Source organism: Scylla paramamosain, chromosome 10 (genome assembly GCF_035594125.1).
Source record: "Scylla paramamosain isolate STU-SP2022 chromosome 10, ASM3559412v1, whole genome shotgun sequence".
Lineage (NCBI taxonomy): Eukaryota > Metazoa > Arthropoda > Malacostraca > Decapoda > Portunidae > Scylla > Scylla paramamosain.
Window position 1 is genome coordinate 8,067,501 of NC_087160.1, and position 22,500 is coordinate 8,090,000.

At 41.7% G+C, this 22,500-nt stretch overlaps 1 protein-coding gene across 4 annotated transcripts in view; it reads right to left on the reverse strand.

The window, feature by feature from the left end:
* LOC135104188 (uncharacterized) overlaps window positions 1-22,500 on the reverse strand; it is a 65,765-nt gene that overhangs the window by 19,941 nt on the left and 23,324 nt on the right. For 3 of the 4 annotated variants that reach the window (XM_064011298.1, XM_064011297.1, XM_064011296.1), the window contains exons 3-6: window positions 18,585-18,763; window positions 12,004-12,066; window positions 9,140-9,317; window positions 7,524-7,674 (exon numbers count right to left, since the gene is read on the reverse strand). In XM_064011298.1, coding sequence (XP_063867368.1) covers window positions 7,524-7,674; window positions 9,140-9,317; window positions 12,004-12,066; window positions 18,585-18,763 — 571 coding nt within the window. Of the gene's footprint in view, window positions 1-7,523; window positions 7,675-9,139; window positions 9,318-12,003; window positions 12,067-18,584; window positions 18,764-19,025; window positions 19,384-19,545 lie in introns of all 4 variants that reach the window. The other variant, XM_064011299.1, reaches the window with a different exon arrangement.

Genomic DNA, 22,500 nt, shown 5'->3' on the forward strand with positions numbered 1-22,500 from the left:
AAATATGGTTATGGAGACAGGACAAAATGAGCTTTGGCTCATTCCCTGTACAATACAACTAGGTAAACACACACACGCACAAACTAAAAAGTTTCACATGGCACTTCGACCCTTACTGGCTACCTGTCTGACACAGCAGTCCCATCCTGCCACTGTCCTTTTTTTTTTTTTTTTTTTTTTAAGCCCACCAAGATGCCAGTCCTCAGTGTCAGAAACAATCATAAAAAATTGAAAAATTAGTATCTTGACACCTCCCTCTTGAAAGAGTTCCAGTCATATGAAGGAAAAAATATAGAAGGCAGAAAATTCTAGGGTTTACCAGAAAAAGGAGTGAATAATTGAGAATGCTGGTTATGTCTTGCATTAGAGACAGGGTTGGAAAAATCTTTTTTTTTTTCAATCCCACAGTTTTTTTTTGGATTTTATTACTGGTGTTTTTTTTTTATTATTTTTAGGTTTTATTTATTTTTTGCTTATTCCTCATATTTATATGTAAATCAATTTAGATAAGCAATTAAAAAATAATCTAGAGTGAAACAAAAAGTTTGAAGTGTTTTTTTTCTTTTTTCATGTAGGAGGGGGAGCAGTCAAATGCAACAAAAATATAATAAAAAATAAATAAATAAATAGGCCCAGTGAGGTGCCACTCCCCAAACAGAGTCGAAAGTGGTACTCAGAAATTACAAGATAAGTGTCTTGAAACCTTCCTCTCAAAAGAGTTATCAGAAATTACAGGATAAGTGTCTTGGAACCTTCCTCTCAAAAGAGTTCAAGTCATAGGAAGATGAAAATACAAAAGCAGGCAGGGAGGTCCAGAGTTTACCTGAGAAAGGGATGAATGATTGAGAACACTGGTTAACTCTTGCATTAGGGAGGTGGACAGAATAGGGGTGAGAGAAAGAAGAAAGTCTTGTGCAGTGAGGCTGTGGGAGGAGGGGAAACATGCAGTTAGCAAGATCAGAAGAGCAGTTAGCATGAAAATAGCAGTAGAAGACAGCTAGAGATGCAACATTGCAGCGGTGAGAGAGAGGCTGAAGACAGTCAGTTAGAGGAGAGGAGTTGATGAGACGAAAAGCTTTTGATTCCACCCTGTCTAGAAGAGCAGGGTGAGTGGAACCCCCATACATGTGAAGCATACTCCATACATGGACAGATAAGGCACCTGTACAGAGTCAGCAGTGGTGGTGGGGGGGGAGAAAACTGGCAGAGATGACTCAGAATGCCTAACTTCATAGATGTCTTAGCTAGAGATGAGATATGAAGTTTCCTGTTTAGATTATAAGTAAAGGACAGACCAAGGATGTTCAGAGTAGAAGAGGGGGACAGTTGAGTGTCATTGAAGAAGAGGGGATAGTTGTCTGGAAGACTGTGTGAAGTTGATAGACGAAGGAATTGTTTTGAGGCATTGAACTATACTAAGTTTGCTCTGCCCCAATCAGAAATTTTGGAGAGATCAGAAGTCAGGCATTCTGTGGCTTCCCTGAGAGAAATGTTTACTTCCTGAAGAGTTGGGTGTCTATGAAAAGACCTGGGAAAGTGCAGGTTGGTATCATCACCATAGGTGTGGATAAGACAAGAAGTTTGGCTTAGATCATTGATGAATAATGAGAAGCGAGTAGGTGACAGGACAGAACCCTGAGGAACATCAGAGCTTTGTGCCAGACTCTATCAAACAGCAAAAGTTTCACCAAAATCCCTAAAAGAAGATAACCAAGACTCAGTAAGAAAAGCCAGATCAACAGTAGATCGGCCTTGACAGAACTCATAATGCCAATCAGATAGAAGGTTGTGAAGTGATTGATATTTCAGAATTTTCCTGTTGAGGATAGATTCAACTTTAGAGAGGCAGAAAATTAAAGCAAAAAAGATGGTAGTTTGGGGGATTAGAATGGTCACCCTTTTTAGAAATGGGCTGAATGTAGGCAAACTTCCAACAAGAAGGAAAAGTAGATGTTGACTGACAGAGTTGGAAGGGTTTGACTCGGCATGGTGCAAACATGGAGGTCCAGTTTCAGAGTATAATAGGAGGGATCCTATCAGGTCCATAAGCCCACTGAGGGTTAAGACCTGCAAGGGCATGGAAAACATTAATGCAAAGGACCTTAATGGGTAGCATAAAATAATCAGAGGAACAAGTTTTGAATCATTCAAGGTAGAGTTGTTAGCAAAGGTTTGAGTGAAGAATTCAGTTTAAGAGATAGATGATATGGCAGCGGTGCTATCAGACTGAAATAAAATAGAAAAAGATGAAGACGTAAAGTTATTAAAGATGTTTTTGGTTAAGTGCCAGAAGTCACAAGGGGAGTTAGATCTTGAAAGATTTTGACATTTCCTATTGATGGAAGAAGCTTTTGGTTAGTTTGAGAACAGACTTGTCATGAATTTGAGCAAAAATATAAAGTATATGAGATTCAGGTGACAGAAAGCTCAAGTACCTTTTGTGGGTCGCCTCTCTATAATGGTTAACATAAGAACAGGCTGTGTTAAACCAAGGTTTGGAAGGTTCAGGTCAAGAGGAAGAGTGAGAGATGTATGTATGCCTCTATGCCAGACACCATCACCTCTATTATGCACTCAGCACACAAAGACGGATCTCTGATACAGAAACAGTAGTCACTCCAAGGAAAATCAGAATAATACCTCTTCAGGTTCCTCCAAATAGCAGAAGCAAAACACCATAGGCACCTCCACTTTGGGGTATCCTGAGGAGGGACTGGAGCAATAGGACAAGATACAGATATGAGATTGTGATCGGTGGAGCCCAACGGAGAAGATAGGGTGACAGCATAAACAGAAAGATTAGGGGGTCGGGGAAAGGTCAAGAATGTTGGGTGTATCTCCAAGGAATATGAGAAGGGTGTTGCACTAACTGCTCTAGGTCGTGGAGGATAACAAAGTTAAAGGCTAGTTCACCAGGTTGATCAGTGAAGGGAAAGGAAAGCCAAAGCTGATGGTAAACACATAATTCTTTAAGAATGGAGATATCTGTGAAAGGAAAGAGAGTCAGGACATGCTCCACTTTGGAAGTTATATAGTCAGAGTTTTTTTTTTATAGTCAGAGGAGTACAATATTGTGCTCTCTCTCTCTCTCTCTCTCTCTCTCTCTCTCTCTCTCTCTCTCTCTCTCTCTCTCTCTCTCTCTCTCTCTCTCTCTCTCTCTCTCTCTCTCTCTCTCTCTATATATATATATATATATATATATATATATATATATATATATATATATATATATATATCATGATGAAAGTAATTTTCATGTCTGCAAATATGTACTTCTTAGTTTCCCTTTCCTATCACTGCACTTCTCTCTCTCTCTCTCTCTCTCTCTCTCTCTCTCTCTCTCGTGGCGGTGGAGTGATGTGTGTATAATGCAAACTTTCCTCCCTTTCCCTACTGCGTATCGCACACACACACACACACACACACACACACACACACACACACACACACACACGTAGAGAGAGAGAGAGAGAGAGAGAGAGAGAGAGAGAGAGAGAGAGAGCAATGTAGAATGCTGTCTGGCATTATTAGATGTGGGAGCTGTTGGACTTTATATCTCGTTCTTTTTATCGCTCGGCTCTCTTTTCTTTCACCTTCAATTCCAACTTTCTCTTCATCATCAACACTCAAATGCATCTCTCTGTCAGTTGTCAAAATAATGCCCTTCATAATCTCTCTCTCTCTCTCTCTCTCTCTCTCTCTCTCTCTCTCTCTCTCTCTCTCTCTCTCTCTCTCTCTCTCTCTCTCTCTATATATATATATATATATATATATATATATATATATATATATATATATATATATATATATACCTCAGTTATAGTTTATACGGAATGAACTCTCCTATGATCCAAGTTTAAGACTTTTCACAGACACTACGAAAGCTACAAGAAATGGTCAAACACTGTGGATGAAATGAGTGAACAGACAATGTGTTTATTTCACGCACGCACATACGTGCCAGTGAAATCGTCAATCTTCCTAAAGTTTGTCAATGACGAAACAAGTTAAAAATATGCATAATAAATCAATCAGTCAATAAATAAAATTATCAGAGTTATATCAGAGTAAGTGAATGAACAAGTTGTTTTACCATCACATGATGCAACTTTCCAAACCCGGTATTCTGCATGTTAATTTTTCTCCTTTCCTTTCATTAAAGGTATTACAAGAAGCTAAGTGTAAGGCTGTATTAGGGTAGGTCAAATTAAATTAGACTAGGTAATCTAACCAAACATATCCTAGTCTACTCTGAAATAGCTACTATTCAAGTGATTCGATAAATGAAACAGGAAGTTGCCCTGCGCACAGTTACTAAATATTCACCTCGGCCGAACAAGAATCAAGGGTGGCTGGAAGACCATCGTATGTTTTCCACACAGATATTGTAAGCTGCAGAGAGAACTGATCCAGTCCTCCAAGGTATTCAAGACATTTACAATACTGTAGACTGAAAGCATTGTTTGAATACCATACCATTACGCAGACGAAAAATGCATAGTAGTGGAATGTTTTGTTTCATGAACATCACTTGCATAATTAATTATGGTACACACATTCATACAGATATTCATTATTTCCACTCAAACATTGATTAGTTGACACAATACGTGCGAATAAAAGCTATCCAACAGCAATGCATCGTTCAATAAGAATGTCATGTTTGAGTACCACATTTTTCAAGTGTCAAGACAGTACAGGTGAATGTGACACTTTTCAAGGCGTGAGCGCAAAGGCAACTACTTACACACATACTCATGTATCTAATTGTCGACTGAGTCAAATATTCAGTTACCGACGATTCTGAAAGTAGATTAAGCTCTCTCTCTCTCTCTCTCTCTCTCTCTCTCTCTCTCTCTCTCTCTCTCTGAACACAATCTCCCTTCACCCCCAACACGTACTCTCCGATGCTAGCTCCTCCTCTCTCCTCCTCTTCCTGATCGTCTACCATCGGCACACTCCCTTGAGATCTCAGCCTAAGGGTCCCCTTCCTCTGAGGCAGCCGGTGTGAGGAGAATGAGCTGAGCTGATATTGCATCTCTCTCTCTCTCTCTCTCTCTCTCTCTCTCTCTCTCTCTCTCTCTCTCTCTCTGTTCATATCAATTTTTATTTTTATTTAGGCTCTGACACAACTCTTTCTTCCCTTTAGTAATTTCTTTCTGCAATTTTTATTTTATTTCTTCCCTCCCTCTCCACCGTCATGTTCTTGTCTGGGTTCTTTTCCTATTCATGTTTTCTTTCCGCGGGAGTCTGCTCTCGTATACTCTCAGCCGTTATCGATCCACGGCTCAGTTATGTCTCAGCCTCATGCCTATTAGAATTCCGCCATCCATGAATGCGCCAATCAGACAATCTTATCAGATTCTATCCCTTCACTAATTCATCCACAAGAATCCCGCTAATTATGAGTGTGCCAATCAGAAGCAAGGCCAGCGCAGGCTTACCAATCACAGTCCATCTCACGCTCCCTCTTCTTTATGAGTACGTAGGTATCAACGAATCACGAAGCCCCAACCTTTAATTAACCTGCCTGATTGACTCAGGAGACTACCTCCTCCTTTGATCTCTCTCTCTCTCTCTCTCTCTCTCTCTCTCTCTCTCTCTCTCTCTCTCTCTCTCTCTCTCTCTCTGCAATATCTTCAATGTTTCCTGCAGTCCTTCTCTGGCATATCCGCCCCCCCACCTTTTCACTCCCCTTCCACTGTCGGCGATCATCGACCTTGCCGCGCGAGTTCTTTCAAAATGTCATCCCCCAATGCACACAATCTCCCCTGTCCCTCCGCTCTCTCCACTCCTCCTCACCACCAACTACAATAATGAAAGGAAACAAAGCGACGTTCTCATTTATCAGAAAGGAAATCCAATATTTGATTTTCATAAATCTCTCACCCTCTCACCTCCCTTCCCTTCCACAGATACTCTCCCTTCTCGTTCCCATTCTCCCTTCTTTTCCAACCCTCCCTTGCAGGGTTCTGCTCCTCCTCCTACTCCCTCTTTGAATAAATATGTTTTCCTTTTTTTTTTTCGTCTTCGCGCTACTATTCATATAAATGCTAGGCACTTTTCCTCACCCATTTAGAGTCACAGGGAAAGTGTCGCGTTCTGCCACAGTCACGGCGGCGGAAGGTCTCCCATCCATCGCCAGCCTAATTAATGTACTACTCTAATGAGGCCTGTCTTGCGTTCTCTCAAGTGCACTTCCAAGCCCTCTCTCTCTCTCTCTCTCTCTCTCTCTCTCTCTCTCTCTCTCTCTCTCTCTCTCTCTCTCTCAGCATCGTTACGTTCAAGCTAGAAACATTTTATTATATCATATTGTATCTTATTTTCTTATTTACTGATCTGTTATATAGTTAAAAGAGGTAATACTTCTTTCATTCACATGAAAGTATATAGGTAAGTCATATATATATATATATATATATATATATATATATATATATATATATATATATATATATATATATATATATATATATATATATATATATATATATATATATATATATATATATATATATATATATGTGTGTGTGTGTGTGTGTGTGTGTGTGTGTGTGTGTGTGTGTGTGTGTGTGTGTGTGTGTGTGTGTGTGTGTGTGTGTGTGTGTGTGTGTGTGTTTCTAGACGGAAAATATTTTGAGAGTTAATACTTTCACGAGCGAGGGGCTGAGCACCTGAAAAGCATAAGCTTAAAGTAAAGGCAACCAACTCACGAGAGTAAAGCATGGGAAGAGGCAAAAAGTGACATGGGGTACTGAAGTCTTGCAACAGACAGACAAGAGGCAGAAAGGCAGAGCTCCTTGGACAACCATGAGGTATCGAAGCAGGAAAAAAAAAAAAATATATATATATATATATATATATATATATATATATATATATATATATATATATATATATATATATATATATATATATATATATATGCGGGTTACTGATATATAGAAAAGCAGGCGTCCATGAGAGAAAATGTTACCTAAGAAGAAAGATGGAGAAAGTCACATAACAGTAGGAGTTTGAACCCTCTGACTGCTATGGCATCTCCGCAACCCTGATACAATAGTCTGGTGCAGATTTAGAGTAAAATTTCGTAAGATACCACCTAAAGCAAAAGAGTGATCCTGGAATTCTAGCCTGCTAGTGCGAGTGGTTTTAATTCTTGTTCGGCAAAATCGTCAAAGTTACAAAAATGATGTAGAAGTATCATACCGTCATTAGCAGTCACAGGATAAGGGTAAGAACACGAGATTGCCAAGAAAAACAAACACCAATTCTCTCTATACTCCAAAAGAAGACTGCACCCTGTCCCCTTACTTTCTGCAACTGTCCCTACAGCCACATGTTATTTAGACAGTTACATTCAACACACTCGCGATCCCACATTCCCTCCTGCCTCACTAATCAATGCCTCCCACACATTCCAAGCCTCTAATCACTCTCCCTGTATACCTTGCACTCCCACTCACAGCCAAAGTCTATTATATTGGTAGAGCTTTCGGAGGTACATTCTCGCGGCTACTCACCTCAGCAGTTGGTACACTAACATGCACGAGAAGATGGACACCAGGATGCCGATGACAGATAAGCCGAAGAGGGCACGCAGGCACGAGTACAGCGGGCCATGGATGACGTCACAGCTGGCACCCACGTTGAGCAGTGAGAACTCGTAGCGTACTGCAACCCGGTAAATGGACACCAGTAAGTAATGTTGACTGAGAACATGACGATGAGTGTTAACAAAGTTACTAACCAAACTTTAATTAAGTGTGTGTGTGTGTGTGTGTGTGTGTGTGTGTGTGTGTGTGTGTCCAGCAAGCTCAGCTCAGAACTTGAAAGCCGAAGTTCGAGTCCCGGGAGTGGCGAGGTAGGTGGGAAAATCCCTTAATGTGTAGTCTATTTTCATCTAGCAGTAAGTAGGCAAATGATGTTAGCCAAGGGACTGTGACCTCGCCGTCTCGGTGTGTGATGAAGTGGCCTCAACCCTGCCCAAAGATCGGTCACTATGAACTCTTTCCGTTGGGGAAGGGCTGGCTGTGTCGCGAAACCAGCAGACGACAGTGGGTGAATAGCACACACACGCACGCACGCACGCACACACACACACACACACACACACACACACACACACACACACACACACACACACACACACACACACTCGTTATAGAGGTGTGATAAGCTACATCGGCCGAAAAATGTGAGGTGATCAAGTCCCGCTTGACACCGACAACACAGTGCGCCTATTGAGTGTAATGACACTGATAGCTGGTCTCTGCCATCAATGCTAGAAACATTTTTTTTTATCTTTATTTATTTATTTATTTATTTGTATTTGTTTATTTATTTATTTTTTCAGTAAGACATGACTCATTATCAGTGGGAGCACATCATCGGTGGTAATTTTAGGCTGCAGATCAACAGTAGCTGGCGGGATGCTTTCCAAAGCCCAAAACCCCAACAAAGGGAGTCAATAACGTGTCAATTTTTCCGTAAAATCGAATGAATATCTGTTATACCCCTGAAATGCGGACTGATTTGATGATATGCAAATGTTACACAAATAGGTAATTAATATGTAAATATTGTCAATGATGTAGCGGTGTCGTTTATGCAAGGCACAAAGAAGGGCGGCGTCGCGCGCTCAGTCGCCGGCTTGGGGCGTGCAGCCTCAACGGCACCATTACGCCACAAGCTTCAGGCAATAATAAACTCTTGTAGTTTTTTTTTTTTTTTTTTTTTTTTTTTTTTTTTTTTTTTTTTTTGCTTGAAGCCTTGGAATTAGTATTCCACACCTCGCCGCCGACGCAGGGCGGCAAGGATACAAATGTTTCTGTTCTCAATTTGATTACCGCGACAACTAATTTCGTATGACAAAAATGTAACGATTTTTTTTTCATAATGATCAAAATATTCTTTTTAGAGTGGTACACTGAGATCATTAATTCAGCGACCGTCCAGTACAATTTCCATATTGTGCGCCAGAAGAGACCTAGCAGGCCCGCACTAATGAGGAGGCAGGGGCGGGGGAGGAAACACTTCCTCGTGAGCTGCGCCAACAGTTTTGGTGTATGTTGTGTTATGCATGTATGTAGTGGACATCATGAACTCTGTCATCGTGCCTTCAGAAAAAGATACGTACCGTCCTGGGTGGGGTCGTGCACGCCGGTGTAGGGCGTGCAAGTACACGACTGTGAGTGCGGGAAGAACTCGCACTCGTGAAGAGTTTGTAGGCGGTTCATGTGAAGGACCGTGGTGGTGACGGTGACGACGACGCAGAGCACGGCACACACCAGGCACAGACACCCGCTAACTTTGATCTGTAAGGAGAAAGAGCACTCATCATGCCAAGCCAACACCAATGACTCACTACGCTGCACCACTCACTCCACCAGACTACGCTACACTACGCAACAGTACACACCACAGTACCAGAGCACAACAAACCACACCACATCACAGCACACCGTACTCCATACCACACACAAAACAATACCAACGTACACCGCACCACATCACATACTATCTTTCCACCACTCGCACCAACATTCTCCGTAGAACTAAGAATTTTAAGCTTACAATAACCACAACTTTAATGTTCACACACACACACACACACACACACACACACACACACACACACACACACACACACACACACACAGAGAGAGAGAGAGAGAGAGAGAGAGAGAGAGAGAGAGAGAGAGAGAGAGAGAGAGAGAGAGAGAGAGAGAGAGAGAGAGAGAGAGAGAGAGAGAGAGAGAGAATGCGCAGTGACTATACACACAACCCAATAAGTATTAGTTTTATTACCGCGACTGAACTTGATTTTACCTTAAGCCCCAATAATTATGTTCTATTTTCAACCTTTATAAGCTTATACCTCTAATCCCTCCCTCCCTCCTCTTTCTCCTCTCCTTCCCTTTCTTTCTCCCCCGCCATATGAAGGCAGGTAGGAGAGAGAGAGAGAGAGAGGAGAGAGAGAGAGAGAGAGAGAGAGAGAGAGAGAGAGAGAGAGAGAGAGAGAGAGAGAACCAGGAGCAAAGGTATGAACAAGAAAAGAGCCGGAGTAAATGCAATGAGAGAGAACGAGAAAAAGGAAACAGGAGGAAGGAATAAAACGACGGGGAAGGTACGGAAAGACGGAGAGATTGGGAGTGACAATTGGCAGAAAAGAAAAAGAAAGTAGAAAAGGAAAAATGAGAGGAAGGTAAATAACGAACGAGAGGAGTTAGTAAGGGAATGGAGAAAGATGAGAGAGAGAGAAAGGGGGAAGAAAGGGAGAGCAATAGTAAAGAAATAAAGGAAGGGAGAGAAGGGATGGGGGAGGAAAGAACAAAAAGAGTGGAGTGAAGCGTAAAAGCAGAACGGACTGGTTGGAAGCTGGACAAATCGAAGGGAGGAAGGGAGGGAGGGAGGGAGGGAAACAGGGAACGAGGGGGAAACAAACGGCAGGGAAACAGTGGCAGAGAGGGAGAGAGAGAGAGAGAGAGAGAGAGAGAGAGAGAGAGAGAGAGAGAGAGAGAGAGAGAGAGAGAGAGAGAGAGAGAGAGAGAGGAAAAGCAAAGGGAGAAGGCAGCAATAGGAGACACGGCTACATTAAATTTCAGTATACTCACGCTTATGCTGTTCTTAAGCCACTCTCTAATGGTCATGTTTTGCAATAGTAACAGCTTTCACACTGGTTTGCTCGGGCATCAATTTTCAACATCAGTAGGTTTTATTACAAAAACCGTTTTATTTGTCGACCCACATGCTTCTCTTCCTGAACCCGCTACTTTACAAGGAAGAGAGAGAGAGAGAGAGAGAGAGAGAGAGAGAGAGAGAGAGAGAGAGAGAGAGAGAGAGAGAGAGAGAGAGAGAGAGATATGGGGAGGGAGGGGGGAGAGAGAGAGATAGAGAAGGGAAACAAATACTAAATACTGGGAGGACGGAAGGGCGACAGGGATACAGGGGCACGCAGGGAGACAGAGTGACAGGGCGACAGGGAGGCACAGGAGGGAGGGAGACAGGGAAGTGGATATATAGAAGAGGAGGTAGAAAGTGAGGAACCCAACCTTGCACAACATCTTTAACATGGCTTTTTTTTTTTTTTAACTTCCTTCTCCTCCGCGATCTCCTCATTTTCCTTTCCTTCCTCCTCCTTTTCCTTCTCTTTGCCAGCTTCCTCCTCTTCCTCCTCCTCTTATTTCTAAATCAGATTTTCCCTTCCGTCCTACCCTTTCCTCTTCGTTCTCCTTCTTTCCTTCTCCTCACTAACTTTCCTTTCAGTCCCTTTCATTCCTCCTCTTCGCCGGCTCTTCTCTCCTTACCTCAATTACTTCTCCTCACTAGCTTCCTTTACGCTCATTTTCCTGCATCTTCTATTCCTCATCTTTTGTTATTCCTACTTTTCCTTCCTTTCACTAGTTTCCCTCTCTGCCCTCTTTCCTTCATTCCAGCCCCCCCCTTCTCTCTCTCTCTCTCTCTCTCTCTCTCTCTCTCTCTCTCTCTCTCTCTCTCTCTCTCTCTCTCTCTCTCTCTCTCTCTCTCTCTCTCTTCACTAATATTTCTCCCCACCCCTTTCCAGCCTTCCCCTCCTCTCCTTTTACTCAGTCCCTATACCTCTTCCTTCCCCTCCTACTTGGCACCCACCCACAGGGAGCTGGCTGTCAAAGGTATTAAGGTTCCGATGACGATCTATCACCTCAGTTTTCCTCGATATGAAACACACAAACAACACCAACGACTTCATATTGCTTGTTCACTGGTGACGGCATCTCTTTCCTCTTTGTTTTCTCTCATTCTTTTATTTTTCCAGCCAGGAAGAGAGAGAGAGAGAGAGAGAGAGAGAGAGAGAGAGAGAGAGAGAGAGAGAGAGAGAGAGAGAGAGAGAGAGAGAGAGAGAGAGAGAGAGAGTGAGTGAGTGAGTGAGTGAGTGAGAGAGAGAGAGAGAGAGAGAGAGAGAGAGAGAGAGAGAGAGAGAGAGAGAGAGAGAGAGAGAGAGAGAGAGAGAGAGAGACTTACCAAGTAGGAGTATCTGTTCTTCCGCCTCACGAAGCACAACACCAACAGGCCCGTCAGGATCAACTGAAACAGACAAATAAGGCAATGTGAAAATAAAGTAGTGAGGGGAATGATAATACACGGTGAAATATGCAGTAAATTTCGAAATAAATACTAGTAAAATTCCTGTCTGCGGTAAAGTGCCTCTTGTTTTCTTAATAATTTAGGAACTGCTTCATAAATCTTCTTGTTCTTTCTCTTCCTCCTACCTTTTTATACCATTATTACAAATAATCATAATAACCAACTTTTCTTTAACTTTTCTTCGTTCGAAGAAAGAAAAATATGATTTGTGGGAAATAAACTGAAAAAAAAAAAAAATGTGCCAATGGGTGTGATCGAGGAGGAAGGAGGAGGGGCAGTGAGAGAAGCAGAGAAGTTAGGTGAAGAGGAGGAAAAGAGAAGCAAAAGGAGATGGAGAGGGTATGTTGTGGCGCACAGGCGCCGGACACTGATCACTTATGAAGGAGGAAGAGGAAGAGGAGCAGATGAGAAAGGGAGGAAAAAAAGGAAAGGGAAGATGAGAACCTATCTGATAAAATATTTCACCAAAGCAGCTCGCTAGCTCCCCTCTGTCCTCTTTCATGTAATAACGCCATCAACAACAATAAAACAGTAAGTATGATGACAGCTACTACTACTACTACTACTACTACTACTACTACTACTGCTACTACTACTACTACTACTACTACTACTACTACTACTACTACTACTACTACTGCTACTACTACTACTAGTACTGCTGCTGCTGCTACTGCTGCTGCTGTTACAACAACAACAACAACAACAACAACAACCTCTTTCGTACTGAGCTTTTTTTTTTTCTCTCTCTCTCTCTCACTGAAACAAAGGTGTCTGAGGCAACTGACAGTAACACCTTCTCTACTTTCTCTATCTTTATTTTCAATCTAAAACTGGAGGTTGCTTTTATGTGCGCAACGACCTAACTTGTTCTCGTGCTCACGCTCTTGAATCTTCAGAATTTTTTATCATCTGGCTACGACTGCAGATGTTATCCGTGTTACTGTCGTTACTCACCGTCTTATAACAATCAACTCAGGACTCTCAGCCTCTCCTGATCTCTGTGAACAATTAGACTCGCAGACTAGTGAAATAGTTTTTAGCTTAGCTTTCTTCCATGACTCAGAGCAACCATATTCATATTCTTGACCGTCTTGGAGATAGGCCCAACATTCCTGACCTTTTCCTAACTTGTAATCCTTCTGCCTATACCGTCACTCTGTCTTCTCGGTTGGGCTCCTCCGATCACAACCTCATATCTGTGCCTTGACCTATCCCTCTAACTCCTCCACAAGATCCCCCTAAAGCAGAGGTGACTGGCGTTTTGCCTCTGCTAACTTGGGGGACCTGAGGAGGTATTATTCAGAGACCTGTCTGTGTACTGAGGGCATAAAAGAGGTGATAGTGTTTGACATGAAGGCGTACATTCCCCACTCTTTCTCTCGCTATAAACCTTCTAAACCTTGGTTTAACTCAGTCTGTTCTCGTGCTAAACATGATAGAAAGACGGCCCACAAACAGCATTTGAGCCTTCCACCACTTGAATCTCATGCACTTTATGTTTCAACCCGAAATCATGTCAAGACTGTTTTCTACCAAGCCAAAAACTCCTTCATCAATAGAAAATGTAAAAATCTTCTTCGATCTAACTCCCCACGTGACTTCTGGAACTGGCAAAAAATATCTAATAATTTTGCTTTTTCATCTTTTCTCTAAAGCCGAACTCATCACACAAACCTTTACTAAAATTTATAACTTGGATGATTCAGGGTTTCTTCCTCCTCCACCACTCTCCGATTATTTGATGCCTTCTATTAAGATAGTTCGCAATGATATTTTCCATGCCCACGCTGTCCTTTACCTTCGGAAGGCTTATGGACCTGATGAGGTCCCTCCTACTGTTCCGAAACTGTGCCTCCGTGCTTGCATTACTACTACTACTACTACTACTACTACTACTACTACCACTACTACTACTACTACTACTGCTACTACTACTACTACTGCTACTGCTGCTGCTGCTGCTGCTGCTGCTGCTGCTGCTGATTGGTGTTCCTGCTGCTTTTATTATGACTACTACAATACTACTACAATACTACTACTACTACTACTACTACTACTACTACTACTACTACTACTACTACTACTACTACTACTACTACTATTGCTGTTGCTGCTGCTGCTACGACTACTTTCACTACTTACTGCTTACAATCAGTATAAAATCAAGAACATTAATAATAACAAAGAATTAGCAAAATAATTAGCAAACAAGAATAATGACCGATGAACAAGAACGATGACCACTACCACCACCACCACTCTTACTGCCATCCCTGTCATCGTCGTCATCATGACCATCACCATCACCACAACCATCACTATCCCCAGTATGCACGACGCCACTAACCTCCACGCATTATCAGCAGTACCAGCAATACAAGCTTATATGCACTGTACTGGGCTATATAATTATAGTAGTTAAACAATGTTAAAGTTCATACTCTTGATTTTCTACTTTATACTGTTTCTGATGTCTACTATATAGTTATTTGGAAAGGCCAGCAAAGAGACAGACACAGGCAAACAGAGTAACTAGCAACAAATCTGGCAAATAAGAATCGTAAAATGACTAACGAACACAACGACAAAGAAATATCAAGGAAAAAGAAGAAAACATTCTGCCAGAAATAAAACGAACAAGCAGAAAGAAAGCTAGACAAATAAATGAGGCAAAATATATACAAGGAGATAAGTGGACAGGTAAATAAAAAGACAGATGGGGTGATAAACATAAGTACAAGCAAACGATGGTACATCGATTGACAGATAGACAGACAGACAGAGGTAGAAATGTTGCGTACAGACATGTGCTGGAAGGGAAAGGGAGAAAAGTAGTGATGGTGGTGGTGGCGGAGAGGGAGGGGAGAGAAAGAGAAAAATGTTGGCTATGGGGCAAGGGAGGGGCAGCGTCCTCGACAGGTGAGTTAAAGCCTCCAGTAACTATTTAATTGACCGGGTGATTGAATGCTTGGATAAAATGTTACAGAATCGGACTTGCGAACACATACTCTCTCTCTCTCTCTCTCTCTCTCTCTTGGTAAGTACATTTTTTCTATTAATATTCAACACACGAAATAATTCACATCTTATATATATAAATAAATAAATAAATAAATAAATAAATATATATATATATATATATATATATATATATATATATATATATATATATATATATATATATATATATATATATATATATATATATATATATATATATATATATATATATATATATATATATATATATATATATATATATATATATATATATATATACTCGTATATAATGACGGAATACCTCCTATCCGGCCCCCAACGCATAAAGAAAAAAATATAAATAAAAATACCGTTGCTAATGAGGTCCACTCAGGCTTACGAGAAGTCATCTGTGGAACCAAAGAATAAAATGAAAATAAATACATCAAGGTCATCCTTTGTATACTTATTAATCATCCTTTTCGCCAAAATCACAGAAAACATTCAGCGCTTTCATACCGGTCACTTTCTGAACCAAACATTAGAGAGGAAAACATAAACCCTTTCAAGAACATAGGAACATAAGAACTTAATAGAAACTACAAGAGACCAGCAAGTTTACGCATGGCAATCTCTGTATGAAGCATACGTGCCGATCATTCCCATCCATAACTCTTATATAGTCTTTTATCCAGTCTCCAGTGGCTCGGTATTAACAACACATTTACTGAGTCTAGTCTAGTCATCTACCATTCTAGTAGAGAACCAACGTCTCTCTCTCTCTCTCTCTCTCTCTCTCTCTCTCTCTCTCTCTCTCTCTCTCTCTCTCTCTCTCTCTCTCTCTCTCTCTCTCTCTAAGTTTGTTACGCTTGAACCTGTTACTTCTAGACCTATTCTGATCACCAATGATAAGAATTTTGTTTATATCATCCCTATCATATCCCTTATAGCACTAATATATCTCCATCAGATTCTCGTCTTTCAAACGAATGTAAATCTAAAAGTTTTAGTCTCCCCTGTAAGGAATATTTCGCATCCCTTATATCTTTTTAGTCATGCTCTTTCGCTCTGTAAAAGATCTACATATCCTTCATATTACGTAAGAGTCACCCTTACTATTATTATACTGTTATTATAATCACTTGTTGAACCAAGAAAAAAATTCAGTGAACGGTCAATCCTGCTCATACTAACAGTAACCTGCAGAGCTAAAAACAGAAAACAATTGATTCTCTCGATGCTATAACTCACCCGTTGGGCTAAGAGGCAGAAAACAATTGATCCTCTTGATGCTATCAGTCACTTTTGAGCAAAGAGGAATGGGGGAAACGGTCAATCCTATTAATGTAATTAGTCACAAGGTGAGAAAAAAAAAATAATTATATATATATATATATATATATATATATATATATATATATATATATATATATATATATATATATATATATATATATATATATATATATATATATATATATATATATATATATATATATATATATATATATATATATATATATATATATATATATATATATATATATATATATATATATATATATATATATATATATATATATATATATATATATATATATATATATATATATATATATATATATATATATATATATATATATGTCAGGAAACAGTTAATTCTGTCCATACTATTAGTCACCCGCTGTGCTAAAAATAATCAGAAAACAATCAATTCTTTTCATACTATCAGTCAGCCGTTCACCCAAAAACATTGGGAAAACATTCAGTAACACAGCCAGACAAACAACACTCAGTCAGTACTCAAGCCAGCCCCCTATGTCGGCGGAAGGCAGTGTTCAGAAAACCACGAACGCTCGCCGGCAGCGTCCACAACAACTACAACACGTCGCGCAGCAGGTAAACAAAAACAGCGTCCGTTAGACTAGACTTCCCGAGCACGCTGTCACCCATGATTCCTGCCTGGACGGTAATTATCGAGCAAATATCTCACACACGGTAGGGGAAAAAGTTTCGTAAAAAAGAAAAAAAAATCCTACAAAGTGATTTCCTGTTTGATGGTTGTATTGCATTATGGGAGAGGGAGGGCCGTCTGGGTGGTGTGTTGCCCTTAATTAGCGAGCCAGCCAGAGAACGAGAGAGAGAGAGAGAGAGAGAGAGAGAGAGAGAGAGAGAGAGAGAGAGAGAGAGAGAGAGAGAGAGAGAGAAGCTGAAAGTGGGGTGGATCTCTTCTTCCTATCACATGTTCGTCGGAAGGATAGACAGAGTATGACATCGCCCACAGCAACGACTGCACCTGACTGATAACACATCACAAGGCCGCCGAGGCGCCCTGCCTCACTACACGCGGCACGGCGCAGCGAGTGGGCGGAGAGGGCGGCTTTAGGACACGTGGAGGCTGGCAGGGCGTGGTGGAGGGAGGCTGGAGTACCATAGCGCGAGGAACGGAGGGGAAGGGAGGCAGGGTAGAGTGAAACAGGGAATAGGGAGAAAGGTATAAGTGGAAGTGCAGCAGGGAGTGGAGGAGGGAAGGGGAGTGGAAGCGAAAGGCTGGAGGGTCGCCGCTATGTGCTGTCCCTCCGTACCTGATGCGGGAAGTGGACAGGTGTTACGGACCCACCGAAATAATATCACTGCCATGGAATGTTTTGTTTAGACAGCCACCTCTCTCTCTCTCTCTCTCTCTCTCTCTCTCTCTCTCTCTCTCTCTCTCTCTCTCTCTCTCTCTCTCTCTCTCTCTATATATATATATATATATATATATATATATATATATATATATATATATATATATCAATCCTACATATTATTATTATTATTATTATTATTATTATTATTATTATTATTATTATTATTATTATTGTTATTATTATCATTATTATTATTATAATAATAATAATTATTATTATTACTACTATCATTATGTGTGTGTGTGTGTGTGTGTGTGTGTGTGTGTGTGTGTGTGTGTGTGTGTGTGTGTGTGTGTGTGTGTGTGTGTGTGTGTGTGTGTGTGTTCGCGCAAAATAACAGTTTTGATCCGTGCGTGTGAGTCTATTTTGACACGTAACAGCTTATGCTGCCCATGATAACCACCAGGGTTGGGCAAGCTGCGTAATGCGGTACACAATTATAACTTTAAGTCTCTCTCTCTCTCTCTCTCTCTCTCTCTCTCTCTCTCTCTCTCTCTCTCTCTCTCTCTCTCTCTCTCTCTCTCTCTCTCTCTCTCTCATCTTTACATTTATTCATTCATTTATTCATTCACTCGTTCATACATACATGCGTACCAATAAGCACAAGCATGGTCGTTGCATACACACACGTCTTGAATACATGCAAACAGCGTATATTCTCCCAAAGCACACACATAAAGAAAAAAGATAAGAATTTTTGCCTTCCCAAGCCTTTTCTTCTTTTTTTTTGGGGGGGTATGCGTAATGCTCGTAAAAAGTAAATAAAAAAAAGTAGTATTTACTCACCACGGAAGCGGGCACGTAGGTGGGTATAGTCTCGAAGTATTGAAGCGACGACGTGTAGGACCTGAGCACGAAGTAGATAATGAGGTAGAAGGTGCCCAACAGGACGGCCGAGGCTCCGCAGGTTCCACACAACAACACGTATTTCCGATTCCAGCTCTTCCACCAGGGCCGGGATCGATCTGTGGAAGACGATACGCCACGGTGAAAGGACAGATACTCGCTGATGAGAAGGTAACAAAGGGAAGCAAGAAAACGAAAGGAGGAGAGAAGAAAATGAGAAGAGATTGCGAACAGAAGCAAGAACTTCTATAAAGCTCAGTTACTTATAAAAGCAATGCGGGATGCCATTACATTCACGTATAGATTACTTTTCTTCACTTTGTCACACCTGACGCTTTCAGAGACGGTTGAAAACACTAAGGTCCGGGGTGTGGCTTTTACCTTGCTCGTCATCAGGCGGGTCCTCGTCCAGCATGTACACGGTCTCTTCCCTGTCCTCGGCCAGCGAGTACAGGGGCGTTCGGCGGCCAAGGTTCATGATGAGCCGGAGCTCCTCCCTGCTGTGTTCATAACGGACACCTGCGGCTCACACAGTACTCCAGCAATGCGTCCACGCCTTGGGACCAGCGCTGGGCCAAGGTGTTTCAGTAACGTAATGGCGGCGAGAGACTGCTGAAGTTCCTCCCAAGTTCAACGTTCCCTAGCGAGTGTCATTAGTCTCCACCCAGTTAGTGGGTTATTTTCAATGTATTTATAGTTAAAAAATTTAAACGCAACATTACTAAATTTCCGTCATGACCTGAAAACGAGGGAGGAAAACCAACGTAATATTTCGTTTTTCAATTCCCAAACTTTCGAAAGTGATTATTTTTATTTTCCATTTGCGATCTGTTTTTAGGGAAATATATCCATGCGAACTAAATGGTTATGTAAATGAAAAAGAAAGCATAAAATGTTTTACCGAGTTAAGGAAAGTGGTGGTGGCAAGCGCCCCCAAGCCCGCGCCACACTCCCTCCCTTCCCTCTTGATGACCGCGATGCACACTTTTAGGAAAGAGAGAGGGGCCAGTGATGGGGAGTCGCCTTTACCCCATCGCTACCGCGCCGCACTCAACACGCAACACCAACAAAGGAAACTTTTTCATTCCACACAAACTACCGCTTATGCAGTGGAGGCTTTGAACCGTCCGCTGAAGAGGAAAAGCGATCAGTCTTTTACGCCGCCTAAGAGATTTCCGGCAGCGAGCCAGAGCGTCATCCAGGTGTGGAAAGAGTGGCACACACAGACCTTCAACCCAGAATCATATCAGGGAAAGCAAACGATCGAGACCCCGCTTGATGACGGACGAGGGACGGGGGGTGGTGGGTGCGACACAGAGCAGCTCGTGTACTAATATCTCGCCAACTCACACACACACACACACACACACACACACACACACACACACACACACACACACACACACACACACACACTCACTATCATTGTTGTCTGGAGCCTACAATTGTTATATGTTAAAAAGACGAAAAATTGTGGAATGCAACAAGTAAGTACGAGATGTGCCGAATTCGAGAGCCAGAAGCTACAACGATAGGCTGAGGAAATTAAATCTTCCCATAATGAAGTGCAAGAAGAAAATTGACAATGTGATAGGGATGTCATGAAAATGACATAAACGTTGTACTCGAAAATGACTATAAGGGATAGAAAAAAGCAAATAATATAAACGACATTCTTAGTCGACCTATCACTTCAAGGAACAGTTTACTTTTACCAGAAGATACTCTATACTCGTATGTCAAGAAGACATACATCAAGACATGTATGACAAAGTACTATCAGTAGATAAGGGATATCATGTGTTTGACTCAATCCTATACGTATAGTTTGTAAAAAAATAAATAAATAAATAAAAAAAAGAACATCATACCATAACACATCAACAAGTAAAACACACACAAACACACACACACACACACACACACACACACACACACACACACACACACACACACACACACACACACACACAAGGACTTCAAAGCCTTCTTGTGCACTTGAACATATGAGTGAGAATAAAACTTTTGCCCAACCTTTCACAGACCGCAGTGTTAGGCTCGCCTACACGTAATCTCTCCTAAAGGGCATAACCCCTTGCACACGTTAAACATAGCGCTGGATAACGCTCTGTGGTCCCGGGAAGATCCACAGCTTGTAGGCTCTAGACATGTTTGTTCATGTGTGAGGTGGCTGAGACTACACGACACGGTGACTCTTCTAATTAGTGAGTTAAGAGCGACTCTGATTCCTACGCTGACTGGATCTGCTGGGTACAGAGTGCTCTTCAGTCCGGTGTAAACATACGCATATAATAGTAAAGAACAAAAATTCAGCTTTCAATTCTGTAAAAAATAAAAAAAATATATATATAAAAAAAATAAGAAAAAATAAATTAATAAAAATATTCCCTTTTCCCGGAAGAGACCGGCAGGTGATAATGAGAGTAGGGAACACCTGCCGCTTTAATTAACAAAGCAGTGCATTACAGCATCATCATTACATTATTTTGCAGACATACACTGCGGTATTCTTCAACTACCGTCACACACACACACACACACACACACACAGACACACACATTTCAGTGGTAAACATAAGCACACCCTCAGCGTCCAAAGCACCACCATCATCACCTCACCTCGCTGCAGCACTGTACTTCACACGCCCGCACCACCTCACGTCATCTCACACAACCAACTCTCACGTGAACCTCCAAATATTCCATAGGACCTCCTGAGTTTGACCATGGTGTGCCAACATGCCTTCATTCTCTCTCTCTCTCTCTCTCTCTCTCTCTCTCTCTCTCTCTCTCTCTCTCTCTCTCTCTCTCTCTCTCTCTCTCTCTCTCGCTCATGCCTAGACGCCCTGAGACTATTTTGCAAAATTGAATCTATCTCAAAATGGCGCTCCAATATCTTACTCTTTCCGTCTAAGGCATTGCGAATGTTGTTGTGCATCGAGCGGGCTCTAAATGCTCCTTCCTTTGACTGGGGTGATATAGCACGTAGCATCTGTCTCCCTCAAACAGTTTTGGATGTTCCCTCTGTTCACCTTAACCCCTGTGGAGCATTAGTCTTTCTCAACGATATTCGAAATGTTCCCCCTTCCTGCAGCCACAGGTATGTGTACTACGGACCATTAATCTCTCTCAACCACGTTCTAGATGCTCTCTCTTTCACTCGACATCCTTAGAGGGCATTTGTCTCCCTCAACGGTGTTCTAGTTGCTCCGTGTCGTTCCCGCCATCTCGTGAAACACAACCAATAACGACATACACAAAAGCCATTGAAATTCCATCGTCATTGGACACTGAAGTTTCCCACATTTTCCACCGACAATCATCTCTCTATTGGAAAGCAATACCAACGTCAACGGACACTGTCGCCGGTGTGAAGGGGATGGTGGTGGTTGGGGGGAGGGAATGATGGAGCATGGAGGATGGGGGGTGGGAATGAGTAGATGAAGGGGCAGGGAACGTGACGGAACGTATACGTAAGAATGACACGCTGGGGGATGGGGGAAGGTGTGGATGAGAGAGGTAGCGGGCCTGACTGTCTGGGCACGAAGTGAGGGCGTGGAGGACGTAAAGAAGTAAAGGAAGGGAGAGTATCAGTAGTGAACATGGGCCTGCGTGGCTCTTGTGCTGCGTCACATGGAGAGGTGTTGTTCAATGCTCACCTCTCTCTGTAATTCTCTTTCTCGTTGGCTATGGAAACTAACAGCGGCTCAAAACTGTAATCGCGACGGATATTAAATATTTGTGATGTGCAAAAGCTGTTGCTGCTGTTTTTCGTGCTGATGTAGGATGGAGAGAGAAAAGGGGAAAAGCTTGGTTACGATAAGAATACACGGTT